Source organism: Gymnoscopelus microlampas (assembly GCF_963454915.1).
Source record: "Gymnoscopelus microlampas genome assembly, chromosome: 20".
Taxonomy (NCBI): domain Eukaryota; kingdom Metazoa; phylum Chordata; class Actinopteri; order Myctophiformes; family Myctophidae; genus Gymnoscopelus; species Gymnoscopelus microlampas.
Genome location: NC_139957.1, coordinates 44,614,495 through 44,635,034, shown reverse-complemented (window position 1 = coordinate 44,635,034; position 20,540 = coordinate 44,614,495). Strand labels below are relative to the sequence as shown.

The 20,540-nt window shown below is 39.0% G+C and overlaps 1 protein-coding gene across 1 annotated transcript in view; it reads right to left on the bottom strand.

Moving 5' to 3' along the window:
* Window positions 1–20,184, bottom strand: part of LOC311036847 (CD209 antigen-like protein D) — a 580,951-nt gene extending 560,767 nt beyond the window's left edge. Inside the window, exon 1 of the mRNA XM_084045862.1 lies at window positions 20,105–20,184. Coding sequence (XP_083901988.1) covers window positions 20,105–20,162 — 58 coding nt within the window. The 5' untranslated portion in view covers window positions 20,163–20,184. The remainder of the gene's footprint in view (window positions 1–20,104) is intronic.
* Window positions 20,185–20,540: the final 356 nt, after the last annotated feature.

Below are 20,540 nucleotides of genomic sequence, written 5' to 3'. Positions count from 1 at the left end.
GTAACGGTAGGTTAAAGAACCTAGTCTAACACTTTTTTTTTTTTTGGCGGAACGCTCGGCCCCAGCAGTTTCTTCTATGTGTTTTACTGAGGTTAAGGTTAAGTTTAAGCATAGTTTTACTGGGGTTAAGTTTAGGATTAAGGTTAGGTTTAGACAGTTTTACTCAGGTTAAGTTTACATTAGGAATAAGGTTAGGTTCAGACATAGTTTTACTGAGGTTAAGTTTATACCTGGTGGCGACCGTTCAGAGGTTTTGACAGGGTCCGACTAGGTTGTTGTTCAGACCGTTCCTTGTATTTGTTTGGCTCATAGAATCAATAATCAAGGTTTATTAGTCACTACTGATACAGGTACAAGGAGCAAAGTGCAGTTTTGTGAGACCTGTCCTCAAAGTGCTGTGCTTTACACAACACAACACAACACAACACAACACAACACAACACAACACAACACAACACAACATACAATGACAATAATATGAACTCATTCACTGCCAAGAACGACTTATGACGATTTTTTTGTTTTTTGGCTTTCTGTTGTTTTTCTGCTGTTTTAAAAAAAACAAAACAAGCCATATTCCTGTGAGGACGGAGGTCACAGAGAGTATTCCATGATTTTTCAAAGGCACAGTTAAATCGTCGTTTTCGCGATTTTGCAAGGGGACCGGAGACTTTAATTAGTGAATTAGTGAAAAGTATGTTTAAATGTGCAATGATCTCTCTTGTATATGTGGTGCATTGTTTTATGCACAACACACTCCCAGAAAACTGCAGGTGTGCTGCAACTCTTAGTTCCTTTAAATCACAGGTAAAAACTAGCTAAAAGCAGAGGTAGACACGGACCAGAGTAATTACTGGTTATACTGGCATAAGGACCAGAGCAATTACTGGTTATACTGGCATAAGGACCAGAGTAATTACTGGTTACACTGGCATAAGGACCAGAGTAATTACTGGTTACACTGGCATAAGGACCAGAGTAATTACTGGTTATACTGGCATAAGGACCAGAGTAATTACTGGTTACACTGGCATAAGGACCAGAGTAATTACTGGTTATACTGGCATAAGGACCAGAGTAATTACTGGTTACACTGGCATAAGTGTGAGCCAGAGGATTTTTCTTTTTAACTCATTCACTGCCAGACAATTCTGGCTGTGTGGTCCCAGTGCCAGGATTTTGCGATTTTCCTACCTTTTCAAGTAGTCACAGAATATATATCTCCAGTATGATGGATCCCCTGATGGTTGCTAATCACGGACGGTTCACTGTGCTTCCGTGAAAAAAAAAAAGAATGTGATCACGATTCCCGTTTGCTTGTTATACCCAGTTGAAAATAGCATGTTTCACTCAAAAATACATGGTAAAACACAGGAGCAGAGATTCACTATATGTCCCTAATATTTTAACAGGGAAGTGAAAGGAGCAGTACATCTTTGGATCGCGTTATCGCCTGGTTCTTTTTTTTTTTTTGAGAGGGAGATGTCAAAAGACGTCATCGACAGGGAATGAGTTAAACATTTATATTTTATGTAGCCAATTAATTTAAGTCTCCTCACATCTGTATGTAAATGACCTCCTACACACAATCCTTCCTCCTATTCAGACATCCTATGCTGTTTAGTGTTTTATACACCATGGAGCATGTAGCATAATGTCACACATAGATAACAATCATTGTACCATCACATACAGTAGTTCTGTCTCAGAGAAAAAGGGCAAAAAAGGAAAAATAAAGCTACCATAACCTCTAAGGCAAAAAAGGGAAGAGACCAACACTGCCTTCGTCAGAGTGACTAGTCTGTCTAGTCTCCCTGACGAAGGCAAAGTTTACCCAATATGTAGGTGTATTTTTTAGGGTCGATTAACTGCAGTGGTGGAAAAAGTTCTCAAATGTTTTATTTAAGTAAAAGTATCAATACTGCAATGTGGAAGTACTCTGTTACAAGTAAAAGTCCGGAATTCAAAATTGACTTGAGTAAAAGTACAAAAGTATTGGTATCAAAATGTACTTAAAGTACCAAAAGTAACAATACTAAAATGTTTGAAAATAGCAGATCTACAAGCTCAGAACGCGTCGCGAAGCGACACGTTGTGAGCTTGTAGATCTGTTATTTTCAAATAGCTTAGGTATAAAATAGGGCTAATTTATGTTTTATAATAACGTAATAATTTGTATCTGCAAAGTAACTAGTAACTAAAGTTTTCAAATAATTGTAGCGGAGTTAAAGTACAATATCTGCCTCTGAGATGTAGTGGAGTAGAAGTAAAAGTATAGACAACAATTGGAAATACCCCAGTAAAGTAAAAGTACTTCAAAATTGTACTTAAGTACAGTACTTGAATAAGTGTACTTAGTTACTTTACACCACTGACTGATTGCAATTTCCAAATGGGGTTTCACTTCCTAAAAAAATATCATTCGACACTTGCCTCAGCCTACAGCCATGCACGGTGCGTGCGTGCGTGCGTGCGTGCGTGCGTGCGTGCGTGCGTGCGTGCGTGCGTGCGCGCGCGCGTGTGTGTCTGCGTCATTTAGGGAAGTGGAAACTGCTAGCAATGGTGATTACCTCATCAGCCCGCCCGCCCGTTCGTCCGTGGGTTTGTCAGTGTCACTTACTTTTATGCTATATTAGCTTTGCTGGGCACCCCCTTGAACCCCCCCCCCTCCCCCCCCCCCCCCCACTGAACTAATAAATGTACAGTATGTAACGCTCAGGGCTCAACACGTGTCACATCACATATAAACAAAGTTAGTCTGCAGAGAGAGAGATGTTGTTTTTTTTGTCTGGAGCCAAAATAAATGTTGACTTTCTTTTGAAGTGTTGCTGGCAGCTCTTCTGTTTGCTTGCCTTATGCTCAAACAATACATTCATAAAATGCTGTTTTTTTTTTCTCCTCTCCCACCTGAAGACATGGTTCGATAGTTCTCTGTTATCCATGAGGTGTCTGCTCCACACCTCCTGGATTGTGTTCAGTATATTAACCATGGCTGTCATATTAAAGAGCCAACGCTCCCAATTAAGACGGCAAGGTTTTCGGATTCCACCAAACAGCAAACGTTTGACGTCTCAGGGGAATACCCGCAACGGCACACGTTGACTAGGAACCATTTGAGTTACAATTCTGTCTCTATCGGACAGAATGTCCATTAAGACCTGGAACGCATCTGTGTCACTTTAGATTTCATTGGCTATTCAAAAATAGCAGATCTACAAGCTCATAGCGCGGCACCGAGTGCCACGCTATGAGCTTGTAGATCTGCTATTTTTGAAAAATCTTGAAAGCATTTTTTTGGGGATTTTTTTTTCAAAAAACTGTTAGGATTTAGAAAACATTTTTAAGAATCGCCTCAGGTCTTAATGGGTTAACTCGGACCGCGCTGAGTCGGCTGAAGTGGACTTCACAACACTCAGCACGGCAACTTTGCTCACATAACAGCTCACTCACTCGGTGGTAGATTCAAACCCACAACCTCCGTGGTGATGGGCAGACACTTTACCACAGTGCCCGAAAAGTAACAGCTTTGGACGTACACAGTGGTGTAAAGTGACTAAGTACATTTACTCAAGTACTGTCTTAAGTACAATTTTGAGGTATGTGCACTTTACTTGAGTCTTTCCAATTTCCAATACTTTTCCACTACATCTCAGAGGCAAATTCAAAAATAGCAGATTATACACTTTTTTGTTCGGAGGCCTTCTAACCAACCTCTAGAAGGATTTCCCAGAGGTCAGTAAAAATGACCCTCCTACCAGGGCCTCTTGCCTTTCTTGGTTTTGTACATTGTACAGCTCTTCCTATTACCTTACTATCAAGCTTACTGGAGTCCCCACCCCTGAATTTCACAGGAATATTTGGCTTAACGCCTCATGTTAATCGGCAGCTAGGTAGACTTTGACATGGATTGTCCATTTTTTGAGACGCAGTCAACACTATCTATATAGGATTCAAGTGTTAAAACTGGTCGCTTCTTTTGGGCCTTTTTTCTTAGACCCTGGCCGCATGTTTCTCTCTCACAATCTGGCAACACAGGCCTTTAAATGCTCCAGCTCTTCCACCACGCCCCCCCCCCCCCCCCCCCCCGCTGCTGACAGGGTGCTTGATACAGGCTGTGTTTGTTTGTTACTAGTAAACAGTCAAACAAACAACTCTTAATGTAATGTTCCTCCTCATTGAAGTGTGGAGTATATTATTATGTGTCAGTAATGCTGACTGAGTCACAGTGTGACAGTTTGAAGGAGAAGTTCATTCATCTTCATGAGTGTTGTTTCTAAATGAGAGGATGTTTCTCATCAGGTGAGCTAATAGCTGTCTGCTACAGTTAGCTGCTTAGCATTACCTTGTGTAGCCTCTATGCAATATACAGGCTCTATGTAGCTCTGCTCCATAGCTTTAGCAGCAGTGGTGGAAACTAACTAAGTACATTTACTTAAGTAGTGTACTTAAGTACATGTTTGAGGTAGGGGAGAGTGGGGTAATGCGAGACATTTTTTACATTTTCTCCCCTCTAGGTGAGCTAAAATGATATATCAGTAAAATGTTCACATTTCCCATACATTTGGGATGTTTCCTAACAATGGAAATTATCAGAATGTATTCAAGACAAAGGGCAGTGAAAATATGATTGTTTAAAAAAAAGTTTTTTGGTGTCTCACTTTACCCCAGGTCTGGGGTAAACCGAGACAAACCAGAAAAATCAATGGGGTAAACTGATCCACTTACTTTTTTCAGTTTAAAACTACCATAAAAACACATGTTCTAACAGTTAGAATACCGACAGATAGCTTGACAACCACACATTCCAGAACTAATGTCAGACTAGTAACAGAATCATGGCAATTGGTCATTAAGCACATTTTGCTCTACACAATTGGAAGGTGTCTCACTTTACCCCAACCGAGACAAACCAGTTTTAACCAATCAAACCAATATTAGATTATCAAACCAATTGGACTATCAAACCAATATTAGATTAAACTATGTTTAAGTACTAAACTTAACTTTGAGACAGTTTCCCACTGTACCCCAAGCCATTTGTCTCACTTTACCCCACAGCCACATTTTGGTGAAAAAGACCACTTTTAGCAATTCTGGCTAATCTTCAATTAGCATTAATCACATGGATGTATAGGTTTGTAGTTCATCAACATGCATGACATACGTTTTTCTACCTGAATCAATTTTCTTTGACACAACAGCTGATTATGTTGACAGCCCAAAAAATTACTTTTACATGCAAAAAACATATTTTAGTGAAAAAAACATGCTTACTACAGCACAATGAGGTCCTCTCCTCCATGGTAAGTGGGAAATGGGAGGGGCTTCAAAATCTAATGGTCATATGACCACACAGGTGTTGTGGTCAGGTGATAAGGGGGGTGTCTCACTTTACCCTGTGTCTCACATTACCTCACTCTCCCCTATTTGTACTTTTAAGTAATTCCAATTTCCAATACTTTTACTTCGACTCCACTACACCTCAGAGCCTAGGCAAATATTGTACTTTTACTCCACTACAATTATTTGAAAACTTTAGTTACTTTTCAGATTAATTATTGTATTATGAAACATACATTAACCACTTCAGCCCTATTTTATACCCAGGCTATTCGAAAATAGCCGATTTACAAGCTCACAACGCGTCACAAGCTTGTAGATCTGCTATTTTCAAATATTTTAGTACTTTTACTTTTGGTACTTTAAATATATTTTGATGCCAATACTTCTGTACTTTTACTCAAGTCAATTTTGAATTCTGGACTTTTACTTGTAACGGAGTACTTCTATATTGCAGTATTGGTACTTTTACTTAAGTAAATAATTTGAGCACTTTTTCCATCCCTGTTTAGAAGGAGTTGTGCTTAATCAACAGACATAATCACCACCATATCTCCTGTACAGACCACCTTCAGAGGAGGGTCTCTTCCAGAGCAGTGTTTTTAAACCCTTTTCATATCAAGGTCCATTATTTATTAGACATTTGAGCCACAGAACCACCGTTTGACATTTAGACTCTCAGACCCAAAACTTGTGTGATGAGATTTTGTCCACAATTCCATCCATGTTGTATTGATGTTGGTACCAATAGGAGAGATAACAGGCAAACGCTGATAAAATAACAATTCTTCTACATTCTCTAATTGTGTGACTTCTTGTTTATTAAGTAATGCAGATGTTTAACAATAATTTAACTCTTGAGACACTCTCAAGAGATAAAGATCTAATAAGGGTCCATTTGGTTACCAACTCTCTCCATCATTTAGCTGGGGACCACCTGGAACCCCCTCAAGGACCACTGGTTGAGAACCACCGTCCTAGTGAGACCAGAGGCGTGGCCGACCGCACGACACAGAGTTGGACGATGTGAGGCCGATACATGGAAGAAGACAGCTCAAGGTAGGAATCTATTCTATCTTTCTTTCTTTCTTTCCTTCTTTCCTTCTTTCTTTCCTTCCTTCCTTCTGCAGTGTTTCTCAACCTGTGGGCCCGGGGCTCTCTGGCAGGCCGTGAGGATATTGCAAGAGGGCCCCCAAATAATTGACAAACAAATCATTAAGATTTCACTGATAGTATAACATGAATATTAAAACATATATATATATATATATTATAATATGAAGAACATGCAATTGTATTATTTCTTTAACACATGGTGTTTTATAGTGATACAGATACAAAGGAATGTAAAGTCAGAACCAATACATTGATTGATCATTAAAATAAACAAGCTCTGAAGATGCACGATGCGGCCCACCAGTCTGACCTCTTTATTAGTGGTCAGATGGGTCGGTGCTCAAGTGGGCCCCGGAAAAGTGTTGAGAACCACCTGTGCTATAATGTGATTCAGCTCTGTTTAAAGGGATGGTTCACCCAAAAATAACCTTTTTTCTATGGATCAGTCACCCCATGGAGACTTGAATATTGTGTCTCTGTAAATGAAGGCTGATGTGTCTGCTGTGTTGTTTCTGCTGTTGAAGCTATAGTGACTTTTGACAGGGTTCAGTATTATGTGTCTATGGTGATGTTGGTCACTTCATTTAGCATATCGTGTGACTTTTGCTGTGACCTTCACACAGTTAGAGCTAGAGGTGTTGAGCTCTGATGTACAGTCAGTGATAGACTTCAATTACAAGTGTTGATTTGGAAGAGTTTCACGTCTGTTGTGTTGAGGAAATGATATGTTTACGTGTGGCCTCACTGGCCTGAGTCATTCACCTTTTGATTGAAACGTTTTTTTTTCATGAAATCAACATCTTATTGCCTGGCAAAGAAAAATAAAATAAAGACTACCCCCCACCCCATACTGCCTACTATGCATTACCCAGAGGAGAGTAGAAAATATAGAAAACAAAAACATTCTAAACTCAGTCAAGCAAACAGGTACATACTTTATATATTATGTGTTTAATCATTAACATAATAAATAGTCTTAAGAACTGTGGCCGTTTAACCCATTTAAAAGCCTGTCAACAGAACCTACTGTAGGTCACACTTTTGGGCGTAACTTACTCTGATGATGAAGCATTTTGAGTTGAACATGGAAGTTCCTCTTTTTAGTGTTAAAACCATGTTATACTGTGATGATGAAGCATTTTGAGTTGAGAGTGGAACTCCCCTTGTTTAGAACTGCAGACTCACTCTCATTCTTCCGCCTTAAACTGCAGACTCACCTCTTCAGACTCCACCTCAGCCCGTAGCCTTGAAGACCTTTCAGGCTTATACAAAGGTTTAAATGTCATTTAGATAACATGTTACAGTATGTAGACAGATGCCAGGTTCTTTGGTGACCTGGCATCCTATAGTTTGTATAGTTTAAATATACTTATAATTATACATGTTTTGATATTATACCGTTTAGACTGATGATAGCTTCTTGGTTTACCTATGCTCCTAGATTACTATTTCTACACATTTACGTATTACGACGTATTACGTTGTGTTTACCTTGCTTACTGTAAGTCACTCTGGATTTAATTGTAAATTGTTCTAAAAAGCATTTTATACTCTGAGCAGACAAAACCACGGAAAGATATTCACATTTTAACTTGCTCTTTCATCATAGAAACAAGTGGGCTTATAACCAAAACCATCCATGTTCTCTGGGAGAAGTGGTGTTAGTGTTCCGTGTAGAAATATTGTTAGTGGGAATGAAAACATAGTCGCACCACCGGAAGTGAAAGGCTGAAGGCAGACCAAAACCCTGGTTTCCTTGCGCACGGGTGCTCCATTTTGCTCCACCCAGAGCTAAGTGAAATAGTAAAAAACACTTGTGTGAATTATCGTTTTTTTTATTTATTGATTTCATATTGATTGTCCTGCTCTATCTCATTTGAGCCCTGTTGCCTCTGTTTACACCTGTAACATGTAAAGTCATTGTTCATATACTATACTAGGGTAAAGGTATTTATCCAGCCTACCCTGTGTGTGTGTGTGTGTGTGTGTGTGTGTGTGTGTGTGTGTGTGTGTGTGTGTGTGTGTGTGTGTGTGTGTGTGTGTGTGTGTGTGTGTGTGTGTGTGTGTGTGTGTGTGTGTGTGTGTGTGTGTGTGTGCAAAAATGTGTTGGACTGTTTTGAGACCAATTTACACAAAACCCCAGACTTTACACGCGGTGAAAGCCTGAGTGCTCAAACTGGGGTATTTTGGGGATGGAAGAGAGGTAGGGGAGACCAAAAACACACAAAAAAGAAGATAAAGTTAAAAATCATTGTGTATATTCCCTTTAAAACATTGTAGGAAACCTAACCCATACAAATGGTTGCTTGACCCAAAAATGGGTCCCGACCCATTGTTTGGGAAACACTAATAGCAGCAGACATGTATTGTGTGTTTTACAAACCATACAGTATTGCACTGCCTTGTAAAAATATCTCATATTTTAATATTACTCACTTTTAGGGTGTTTTCACTCTATGGGAGGAAATGAAACGGATGACAAATGAAAAAAAAAAAAGAGAAGTATGACTAAAATGCAGCAACAGTCAGTTTGAATATCAACTTCCTCTTTGTTGTTCAGTAGATCATATCTCACACTATAAATAAAAAGGTTCTAACTAGCACAAAAAATGGTTCTGTGGATGGTAACGGTCGGTACAACAACCTAGTCCGACACTTTTTTTTATCTTTCTTTTTTTTTGTGGAATGCTCGGTCCCAGTAGTTATTGTATTTGTTTTACTTAAGTTAAGGAATAAGGTTAGGTTTAGACATAGTTTTACTGAGGTTAAGGTTAGGAATAAGGTTAGGTTTAGACATAGTTTTACTGAGGTTAAGGTTAGGAATAAGGTTAGGTTTAGACATAGTTTTACTGAGGTTAAGGTTAGGAATAAGGTTAGGTTTAGACATAGTTTTACTGAGATTAAGGTTAGGAATAAGGTTAGGTTTAGGGATAGTTTTACTGAGGTTAAGGTTAGGAATAAGGTTAGGTTTAGGGATAGTTTTACTGAGGTTAAGGTTAGGAATAAGGTTAGGTTTAGACATAGTTTTACTGAGGTTAAGGTTAGGAATAAGGTTAGGTTTAGACATATTTTCATTGAGGTTAAGGTTAGGAATAAGGTTAGGTTTAGACATAGTTTTACTCAGGTTAAGTTTAGGAATAAGGTTAGGTTTAGACATAGTTTTACTGAGGTTAAGGTTAGGAATAAGGTTAGGTTTAGACATAGTTTTACTCAGGTTAAGTTTAGGAATAAGGTTAGGTTTAGACATAGTTTTACTCAGGTTAAGTTTAGGAATAAGGTTAGGTTTAGACATAGTTTTACTCAGGTTACGTTTAGGAATAAGGTTAGGTTTAAATAAAAAACATCACATGGATGTACCTGGGACGTATCATCAGTGTTGTAGCCTGGGGTCGGCGGGTGTTTCGGGTCTCACGACAACATACACCCTCGCCCAGGTGATCAAGCCCAGACTTACGTCCCAGTAGCTAACCGCGGTCAGTCCTCTTAGGGAAAGACGGGGCCCCTCAGTCCGCTTCTCCAGAACTACTCTGCTGGGACCGGGGGAGGCTCTGGCACGTGGAGGGACTAGGCTCTGTGGATGGCCTCCTGTCCGGGCTCCACCAGACTCCCCCGCTCCAAACATTTCACTCCGGCGTGATGGTGTCTTGGGCCGTGGTGGTACTGCAGGCTCCACTTGCGGCTTGCCTGAAAGGCCCTCCTTAAAGGGTTTGGGCTGCTTACTCACGGAAGACACAGGCTGGGGCGCCAACCCATACTGCTCAAAATATACTTAAAGTAGAAAAGTAGAAGTACTCATTATGCAGAATGTCGCATTTCACAAGTTTTCAATTGTATAAACATCTTTTGAAAATAGCAGATCTACAACGCACAATGTGTTGCATCGCAACACATTGTGAGCTTGTAGATCTGCTATTTTCAAATGGCCGAAATTACTGTATATAGGGCTGAAGTGGTTAATGCATGTTTTGTAATAATCAAAATCTACAAAGTAACTAGTAACTACAGTTTTCAAATAACTGTAGTGGATAAAAAGTACAATATTTACCTCTGAGATGTAGTGGAGTAAAAGTAAAAATTGGAAATACTTAAAGTATTTCCAATTTTTACTTTTACTCCACTAAAAGTAAAAGTACCTAAACATTTCACTTAAGAACAGTACTTCAGTAAATGTACTTAGTTACTTTACACCACTGCACATAGCTAACAATCACATACAGTAGTTCTGGCTCAGAGAACGAGGCCAAAAAAGCAAAAGAAAGCTAAAATGACCTCAAACCAACACTGCCTTCATCAGGGTGACTAGTCTGTCTAGTCTCCCTGACGTAGCCTCGATATCCAGGCTTTTATTGTTTAGTTTTGCTAAAAAATAAAAGCCTGGACCAGCGCGTCGGTGTACCCGGTACAGGAAGTGTTTCATTTCCCCAACCAACCAGAGTGCAGTGGGCGTCGCTCGTAATTTTGTGTTGACGGGGCGGGGGCTGACGGACAGATCGGTGAACCAATGGGATCAGGCGCATTCTCTCCGCGCTGATTTTAGACCCGCCCCTCTATACACGAAAGCAGGAAGGCTAGTGCAGCCTACCCTGACGAAGGCAAAGTTGCCGCAGTAAAAGTCCGAAATTCAAAATGTACTTGAGTAAAAGTACAAAAGTATTGGTATCATAATGTACTTAAAGTACCAAAATTAAAAGTACTAAAATGTTTGAAAATAGGTGATATACAAGCTCACAACGCGTCGCGATGCAACGCGTTGTGAGCTTGTAGATCTGTTATTTTCAAATAGCCGAGGTTTAAAATAGTGCTAAAGAGGCTAATGTATATTTTATAACGTAATAATTTGTATCTGCAAAGTAACTAGTAACTAAAGTTTTCAAATAATTGTAGTGGAGTAAAAGTATAACATTTTCCTCTGAGATGTAGTGGAGTAGAAGTAAAACTATAGACAATTGGAAGTACTCCGGTAAAGTAAAAGTACCTCAACATTTAACTTAAGTACAGTACTTGAGTAAATTTACTTAGTTACTTTACACCACTGATCAACTGCAATTTCCAAATGGGGTTTCACTTCCTAAAATAACATTTGACACTTGATTCGGCCTACAGCCCTGTGTGTGTGTGTGTGTGTGTGTGTGTGTGTGTGTGTGTGTGTGTGTGTGTGTGTGTGTGTGTGTGTGTGTGTGTGTGTGTGTGTGTGTGTGTGTGTGTGTGTGTGTGCGTGTGTGTGTGTGTGTGTGTGTGTGTGTGTGTGTGTGTGTGTGTGTGTGTGCGTGCGTGCGTGCCAATAGGCTCTTTACCACATAAAGTACAGTATATATACAGTAAATAAATATACGTGAGAATTGAGGAAGTAACAAACATATCTGTCTTCTCAAGAAGTGTCACACATGTGGTCAGCTGACCTCCTATGTCTACCAGACGGAGTTAAAACCGTAACCAATGGTAACAGACATTTAGCACATTATGTGTGTCACTGGTTGTCAAACTGGAGGTCCGGAGTCCTCCAGGGGTCCTTGAGGGGGTTCCAGGGGGTCCCCAGCAACAACTGGGGAACAGTTGAACCACTGGAACACTATATATTGTGTTTACACTTCAGATATTAAAAAATAGCTGATCTACAAGCTCTCATGTGAGCTTGTGGAAAAAAACATTGAATAATTTTGACAGAATGTTTTTATTTACAACATAAATCTGTGGCCAAATACATCTGGAGGTCGTTGACATGACAATAATTTAGGACTCAACTCAAAGTGTATCTATAAAGCACATTTAGAAGCCAACCAAAGTGATAATGTATAGTGCTAGCTAGTCTCAGCTGTGCTCAAAGGCCAAAGAAAAGAAGCATGTCTTCAATAGTGATTTAAATATATTTATAGACTGAGCAGCTCTAATATGGACAGGCTGTTCCACGGGCGCCTAACTTTCTCTGAGTGGGAGAGCACAAAGAGAGACTTGTGTGCAATTTAAAAAAAAAAACATTTATTCTTATTTTCTCCCTCAAAACATTAAGGCGAGTGTCTTTGTGTGATTTCACGTTGACCACCTCCAGCCGTAGTCAATTCTGTTCATAACTCACCATTTGTTTTGGTCACAGGCCGGCCGTGATGTCATCACAGACACACAACTGTAATGTTAGCAGTCCAGTCAGTAGATATTCCTCGTTGGTCGTTAAGTAGGCATGTGAATCCATAGCTGTCCCTCTTAACACACAGACTCAGTACTATAGTGCAGACTTCTACTTTGTGTTCCCTTCTCTTCTCTTGGTCGCTTGTCATCTATCTAAACAGGTTGTTACGTTTATGTTGCAGCGTTGCCATATTTTTGTGAGATAAATAAGCATCCAGGTGTAGGAAAACAAGCCCAAAAGAAACAACTATCAGGCCACGTGAGCACTTTAAACCTATGCATCGGCCAATTGAAAATAGCCGATCCACAAGCTCACAATGTGTCACAATCAGGGCAGGAATTTCAGGAAGGCCACGAAGGCCATGTCCGCCGTTGTCCCTCAGTTTGGCCTTGTGACCCTCAAATAAAATGCCATGCCCTGAGGCCTTAGTGGCCTTAATGCCCCAGCCAGTGGTGTGTTCTACCGCGTTACGCTATATAGTGTGACCTGCATAAACATTTCCTAGCCAAGCGTAACCATCCAGAAACCGTCCGAGGAAGCGTATCTGATACACATGAGGAGGGGCTGGGGGGGGGGGGGGGCACTAAGATTCTAAGCTTCAGTTCAAATAGACCACCGAAGTCCTGACGTCACTCGTTCATCCCCAGGTTCGTAAAGTAATGTCTCTATGGAGAACAACATTGGGTCATCTTAGAATCGTCTCATATAAGAATTGTGGTCCAAAAATAAACAAACTGTCTCGGCGATATTGTCAGGGAGGAGGTTCTGTATCGTTTATGATAGTCAGTCACTTATATTTGATACAGTCTGTTTCTGGAGAAAATGTAACTAATTTGGCGCATGTAACATTAGCGTTTTCTCACCGTCAGTTGATGCTTCATATCCATAAGAGTCAAACCGCCGGGGTCATTTGTTTATTTTTGGAACACAGTTCTTATTTGACGCGATATTAAATACGTCTATGGGGATTCAGAATGGGGGTGGAAAACTGCGAACCAGGTAGACTAACAAAGGATATGTAAATTACGTCACACTTCGTGGTCTATAGCCTTTTTCATGTGATAATGTGGCGTCTGAGCTGAAGGCTTATGTGTGTCTATTGTCTTGAGGGGATAATGACCGCTGGCCGTTGGAGTTACTAATTCCCACATTAACTACTTAACAACAGTGCAGTCATTTCATTGGGCGACCATGCACGCGTGTACATGTGGACGTGCACGTGCCGTGCGTGTGGGAGGGAATTATTATAGTATGCCCCCGGGAAAAAAACCTAGAACACACCACTGGCCCCAGCTGACTGAACCACTTTCTCCTCTGTCTATGTCTTGTCATTATGTAGACACCAGAGTCTTTTATTGAGATTCTGAATTCTTAACACCATCCAGTCTCCATCTTTAAACCAATTCAGTGACTTTGCAGGGCTGATCATGGATCAGATTGTAAATATCATGATGTATTAATTTCACTGCAGATAGTCTACATATTACATTTAAAATCATCATCAACCCTTACATTCAATTGATTATTTAAATGGACTAAAGATATTGTTTTATTTGATGCCCTGGCATTTGGCCTTTGTGCCCTCAAAAAATGGACAACACCAAAGGCCAAGTGGTCTTGCCCCTAAAATGACAACATTCCAGGCCTGGTCGCAATATGACGTGTTGTGAGCTTGTAGATCTGCTCTTTTCAAAAACTCTTAGAATAATAATTTGAAATACTTGAGATTATTTTGGACTGTTTCAAAACATATTGGTGGATTCTGAGAAAATATCCCTTTTTTTCTTGTACCTTAAACCCTAACCATAAAACTGTGTGTGTGTGTGTGTGTGTGTGTGTGTGTGTGTGTGTGTGTGTGTGTGTGTGTGTGTGTGTGTGTGTGTGTGTGTGTGTGTGTGTGTGTGTGTATATATATATGTATATATATATGTATATATATATATATATATATATATATATATATATATATATATATGTATGTATGTATGTATGTATGTATGTATGTATGTATATATATATGTATATATATATATATATATATATATATATATATATATATATATATATATATATATATATATATATATATATATATATATATATATATATATATATATATATATATATATATATATATATATATATATATATATATATATATACATATATTTTCCTAGAGCGGGCCCTGTTAAATGAGAGTGTTCTGCAGGTACAGAACACTCTCATTTAACAGGGCCCGCTTTAGGAAAAGCCTGGTTCCTGCAGCCATCGAGGTCCTGAATAAAAGGCCCCGCTGAAAATCTGTCCTATTAACACCAGTTGTCTTGTTGCTTGTTGTCTGTCTTGTGTGATGTGAAATTGTCCTTTATGTAATGTACAGTCAGTGAAGACGAATTTCCCCACGGGGACCAATAAATCTAATCTAATCTAAAAGACTGAGTACAATGGTTTATGCCGCAAGTGAGCATTTTTAATTTTTAATTTGTTTACAGGTTATTAAAGTAGAGAATATAAGCTTTAATATGATGTATCATTCATTGAAATTGAACAATTGGACAATATTTAAAGAAGATGTGACCATTTGAATCTTGTTGAACCTTAAACCCCAAAGCAGAGAAATTGCCCTGCAAAGATCCCAGAGTTTTTAACACCTCAGTGGCCCAGACAAGGGTGTGACAATGGGAGGGACAATAGGTAGCCACTTCAGCAATAATATTATATACATTTCGGCATTTGATTTTTTTTAGAAAACTTGTAAATGGGACATTCTGCATAACGAGCACTTTTACTTTTGATACTTTACATTTCGATGCCAATACTTGTGTACGTTTACGAAAGTAAATTTAGAATTCCAGACTCTAACTTGTAACAGAGTATCTCTAAATTGCAGTATTTATACTTTTACGTAAGTACAAATTTTGAGTACTTTTCCCACCACTGGTGTACACAGGGCATCTGTCACGATCTGCCCCTGTACTGGCTGCCCTGCCCCTGTCAGGTGCTAGTGCTGCCCTGTTGTGACTTTTCCTGCTCCTGCTAAGCCCCTCCCCTCTCTGTAAGCCCCTCCCCTCTCTCTCTCTCTCTCTCTCTCTCTCTCTCTCTCTCTCTCTCTCTCTCTCTCTCTCTCTCTTCTTTCCCCCGACACGGTCGAGGCAGAAGGCCGTCACCCTAGAGCCTAGGGTCTGCCTGACGTTTCTTCCAGTTAAGAGGGAGTTTTTCGTTGCCACTGTCGCAAAAATTGCTTGTTCAGGGTGGGATTGTCGGGTCTCTTCTCTACATGTAAAGTGTCTTGAGACAACTTGTTGTGATTGACACTTTAATAAAATTGAATTCAATTGAATTGAATGATTGTGAGACTGGTTCCAGCTGGGGTTCCCAGCAGTGACTGTTACCACTAATTGAGACTGTGGGTATTTAATGGGTCTGAGTGTTTGTTTGAGTTGCTGGTGGGCAGTGGTGGAAAGTACCTAAGTACATTTACTTAAGCACTGTACTTAAGTACAATTTTGAGGTATTTGTACTTTACTTGAGTATTTACAATTTCCAATACTTCTACTTCTACTCCACTACATCTCAGAGGCAAATATTATATTTTTACTCATAACAATTATTTGAAGACCTTAGTTACTAGTTACTTTGCAGATATAAATTATTACATTATAAAACATACGTTAACCACTTTAGTCCTATTTTATACCTAGGCTATTTGAAAATAGCCGATCTACAAGCTCACAACGCGTCGCATCGCGACGCGTTGTGAGCTTGTAGATCTGCTATTTTCAAACATTTACTACTTTTGGTACATTAAGTACATTTTGATGCCAATACTTTTGTACTTTTACTCAAGTAAATTTTGAATTTGTGACTTTTACTTGTAACTGAGTACTTCTACATTGCAGTATTGATACTTTTACTTAAGTAAAACATTTGAGTACTTTTCCACCACTGCTTGTGGGTTCTTTAAGTTGCAGTTTTGATCCCTCTGTGAAGGTTTACTTCTGTTACGTGTTTTATTTAAGTAAAGTGTGCTTCTACGTCAAATCCTGGTTTCCTGCATTATGGGTCCTTACTCTGAGTCGTATCCTGACAGTATATCTGCACATTTCAAAAGTGACAATTTAAGGACTTTTAAGACCTTTTTAATACCTTTTTAATAAGTGAATAAAGTATACTAATAATGAGACCATTACTACGTCAAAAGTAATCAACAAACTATGCTATAAAAAAAATGTCAATCTTTTGGCCAAATTATCAAATATTACTTAAAAAAATGTTTGAAAATAGCCGATCTACAAGCTCAAAACGACTCGTTTATTTTGTGGGGGAACCCTTGCTAGTAAAGTGGACCGCCTGGAACCCCCCCCCCCCCCCCCCCCCCCATGACCCCACATTGAGAACCTCTGCTCTAGTATTTCCCTCTTCACCAAATCTCCTTGCTGTAAATAGCCGATCTACAAGCTTGTGTTGTGACGCCTTGTGAGCTTGTAACATGCTAAACCATCATAGTTGGTGGTTTGTATTAAAGTGGTTAATATGGATACAACAGTTTGTACATCTGTGCTATAAAATGTTTGAGTTTTTTATCATTTTCACTACTAATTACTACTGTAGCAGAACACTGAGCTGTAGTTTCATCAATGAAGTGAAAACAAACATCATTTCTCACAGATTGGGTTGTATGTATGTGAACAGACATGATTATACCATATTCCAGGGTCAGAGTTGTGATAGTAGTATGCACAGTTCCTGTCTTCATCGTTAGTAGGCCATCCACTCATCCAGTACCTGCACAATAAACAACAATATATGTTCACATCCACTCAGTCACTCACATACAGTGACTTTGATAGAATTACAATATAAAAACATGTAAAATGTCTCACTGTGTTGTCAGTGGAGTTCCATCCACCCAGGTCCATGTTCCTCCAGCCCGTTTCAGACCCATCCATGATCCTACACGACTCCCAGGGCTAAATCCTCTGATGAATTCCTGATCATTTATACATGATTAAATCATCATTAATTTTATTCAATACATTCACTTCTGCACACACACACACACACACACACACACACACACACACACACACACACACACACACACACACACACACACACACACACACACACACACACACACACACACACACACACACACACACACACACACACACACTAACCTGTTCTTCTCCACTGTTAATGATCACCAGATCAGCTCCTTGGCTCTGACAGTATTCTCTAGCTTCCTGCCATGTTCTCGCTCCAGTAGGTATGCAGTAAGAGCTGCTTCCAAACTTCTTCCATGAACCTGAACACGACCTCTCTAAACACATCAAACAGGAGATGTACCAGTGGTGAACAGTAACAGAGTAAATGTATTTGAGTATTGTACTAAACTACATATTCTGAGGAGCTTTACTTGAGTATTGGATTTTTTTAATACTTATTACTCTTACTTGAGTACATTTCCAAGACAAATATTGTACTTTCTAGGAAGGCTGTAAAGTACTGAGTACTTTTAGGTTTTCTTCCCTAAAATGCAAGTGGCCACACTTCTCACACTAGCTGTGTTTCTGGCTTCTGTTTACTTCTACTTTTACTTGTACATTAAGTATTTAAAAAAAAACATTTACTTTTACTTGTACTTTGAGTATTTTTTCAAAGCATGTACTTTTGAATACTTAAGTGTAATATTATAATAGTAGTCAGAGATGTAATGGAGTGGAGGGTAAAACTATTCATTTATTATATCAATGTTTTTTTCTACACCACACATTTACTCAAGTACAATTTTTACTTTACATTTTTTGATACTTTATACTTCTTCTCCACTTCATCTCAGAGGCAGATATTGTACTTATTACTCCACTACACATATTTTACAGCTTCAGTTATTATACATATTTAGATTATTAATACAAAACATACATTAAGCAATTAAGCCCTATTTTATACTTCATTTATTTGGAAATATCAGATCTACAAGCCAGCAAGACCTTATTTGAGCTTTTAGATCTCTATTTTTGAACACTTTTGGTATTCATTTTCGATGCCAATATGCTTTTATACTTTTATATAGGCCTAAGTATCATTTTGAATACAGGCCTTTTACCTGTAACAGAGCATTTATTTTGTGTATTGTGGTATTGCTACTTTTACTTAAGTAAAACATCTGAGGAGTAGTTCTTCCACCACTGAGTGTATGTATGTTTATAAAGTATGTAAGTATATAAGTATGTCATAAACACAACTCTCTATGACAGTTCATCCTCCCCACACATGTCTGTGTTTCCATTGATGTTGTAGCCCCACCCCCTGTTGATGCTAAAACAATGGCTTCTATTTCAGCATCCCCATTGATGATGTCATTGGTAGGCAGGTTTCTGAACTGTCCACATCCCAAAATGAGACACAGAGTGAGTAGACAGACATTATGCCATCTTATAATGAGTATTAGTGAGGACCAATTATATGAAGATAAGGTTAAATATGGGTAATAATTATTATAATAATAGTAGTCAGGGAGTGGAGGATACAACTATTAAAGAGGTGGTGCCATGGTTTTGCACTTTTTCTGTTTTTCATGTGTCTATGAGGTTGATAGAACTTCATGAGGCCCCCTGGTGGTGTTTTTATGGTGTTTTATGTCTTCTCTGACTATTTTGAGTTTCTACCTGGAGGCTGAAACCTTGAGGGTCAAACGTGCCAATAGAGAAAGATTTAGTGACATAGTAAAAATATACCCTCCACCTCATTATCATAACACAACAGGTGGGCATGAGGAAGAGGAAGGACTGTGACAGGTGGGTGGTGCTAAGGTGGTGGAGGAGGTGCTAAGGTGAGAACCAGGTATACTTAATGAACTGGAGGCGTGTCCACATAAAAACATAATTTTAACAATTTCTGTATACTTTTTTGAAAAAAATCTTCCTCCTAGTATAACCATAATACCTGATGATTATGTTTTAGGGGGGGGGGGGGGGGATCACTGAAAATCATGGCACCCCGTCTTTAATGTATTATATCAATGGTGTTTTTTAAACCACACATTTACGTACAATTTTCTGGTTACTTTACATTTTTTGATACTTCTACTCCACTACATCCTATAGGCAAATATTACAGTTTTGTAGTTTTTTTTCTTCAATTATTTGACAGCTTTAGTTTCTAGATAATGTTTTGTGCGAGGGACCTCCCAGAAGATAAGATTTGTGTTAAGAACAATATTCCAACACTTTCAATATTGTTCAAGAAATATTAGAAAAGTGACGCGCTGTGAGCTTGTATATCTGCTATTTTTGAGAACCACTGTTCTAAACCACTTTTTTTAAATCCCATAGATTTAAATATTGTTTGCATTATTATTATTAGTATTTATTATATTATTGTTCTGTGATAGTTGTCATACACCAGCAGTGATGAGTTTACTCAGATTTTCAACCTCTATATCCATGATAATAATTAAAATATCAATAGTAATAAACACTTTAATATGTATTCAAAAAGGTTAGTATCTTCTCTCACCTGTTGTCTGTCCCTTCAGCTGGTTTACTTCACTTTGTAACTGGTTCTTCTCCCTCATCAACGTCTCATAGTTGGTAGTCAGCTGGTTCTTCTCCCTCATCACGGTATCGTAGTTGGTAGTCAGCTGGTTCTTCTCCCTCATCACGGTATCGTAGTTGGTAGTCAGCTGGTTCTTCTCCCTCATCACGGTATCGTAGTTGGTAGTCAGCTGGTTCTTCTCCCTCATCACGGTATCGTAGTTGGTAGTCAGCTGGTTCTTCTCCCTCATCACGGTATCATAGTTGGTAGTCAGCTGGTTCTTCTCCCTCATCACGGTATCATAGTTGGTAGTCAGCTGGTTCTTCTCCCTCATCACGGTATCGTAGTTGGTAGTCAGCTGGTTCTTCTCCCTCATCACGGTATCGTAGTTGGTAGTCAGCTGGTTCTTCTCCCTCAT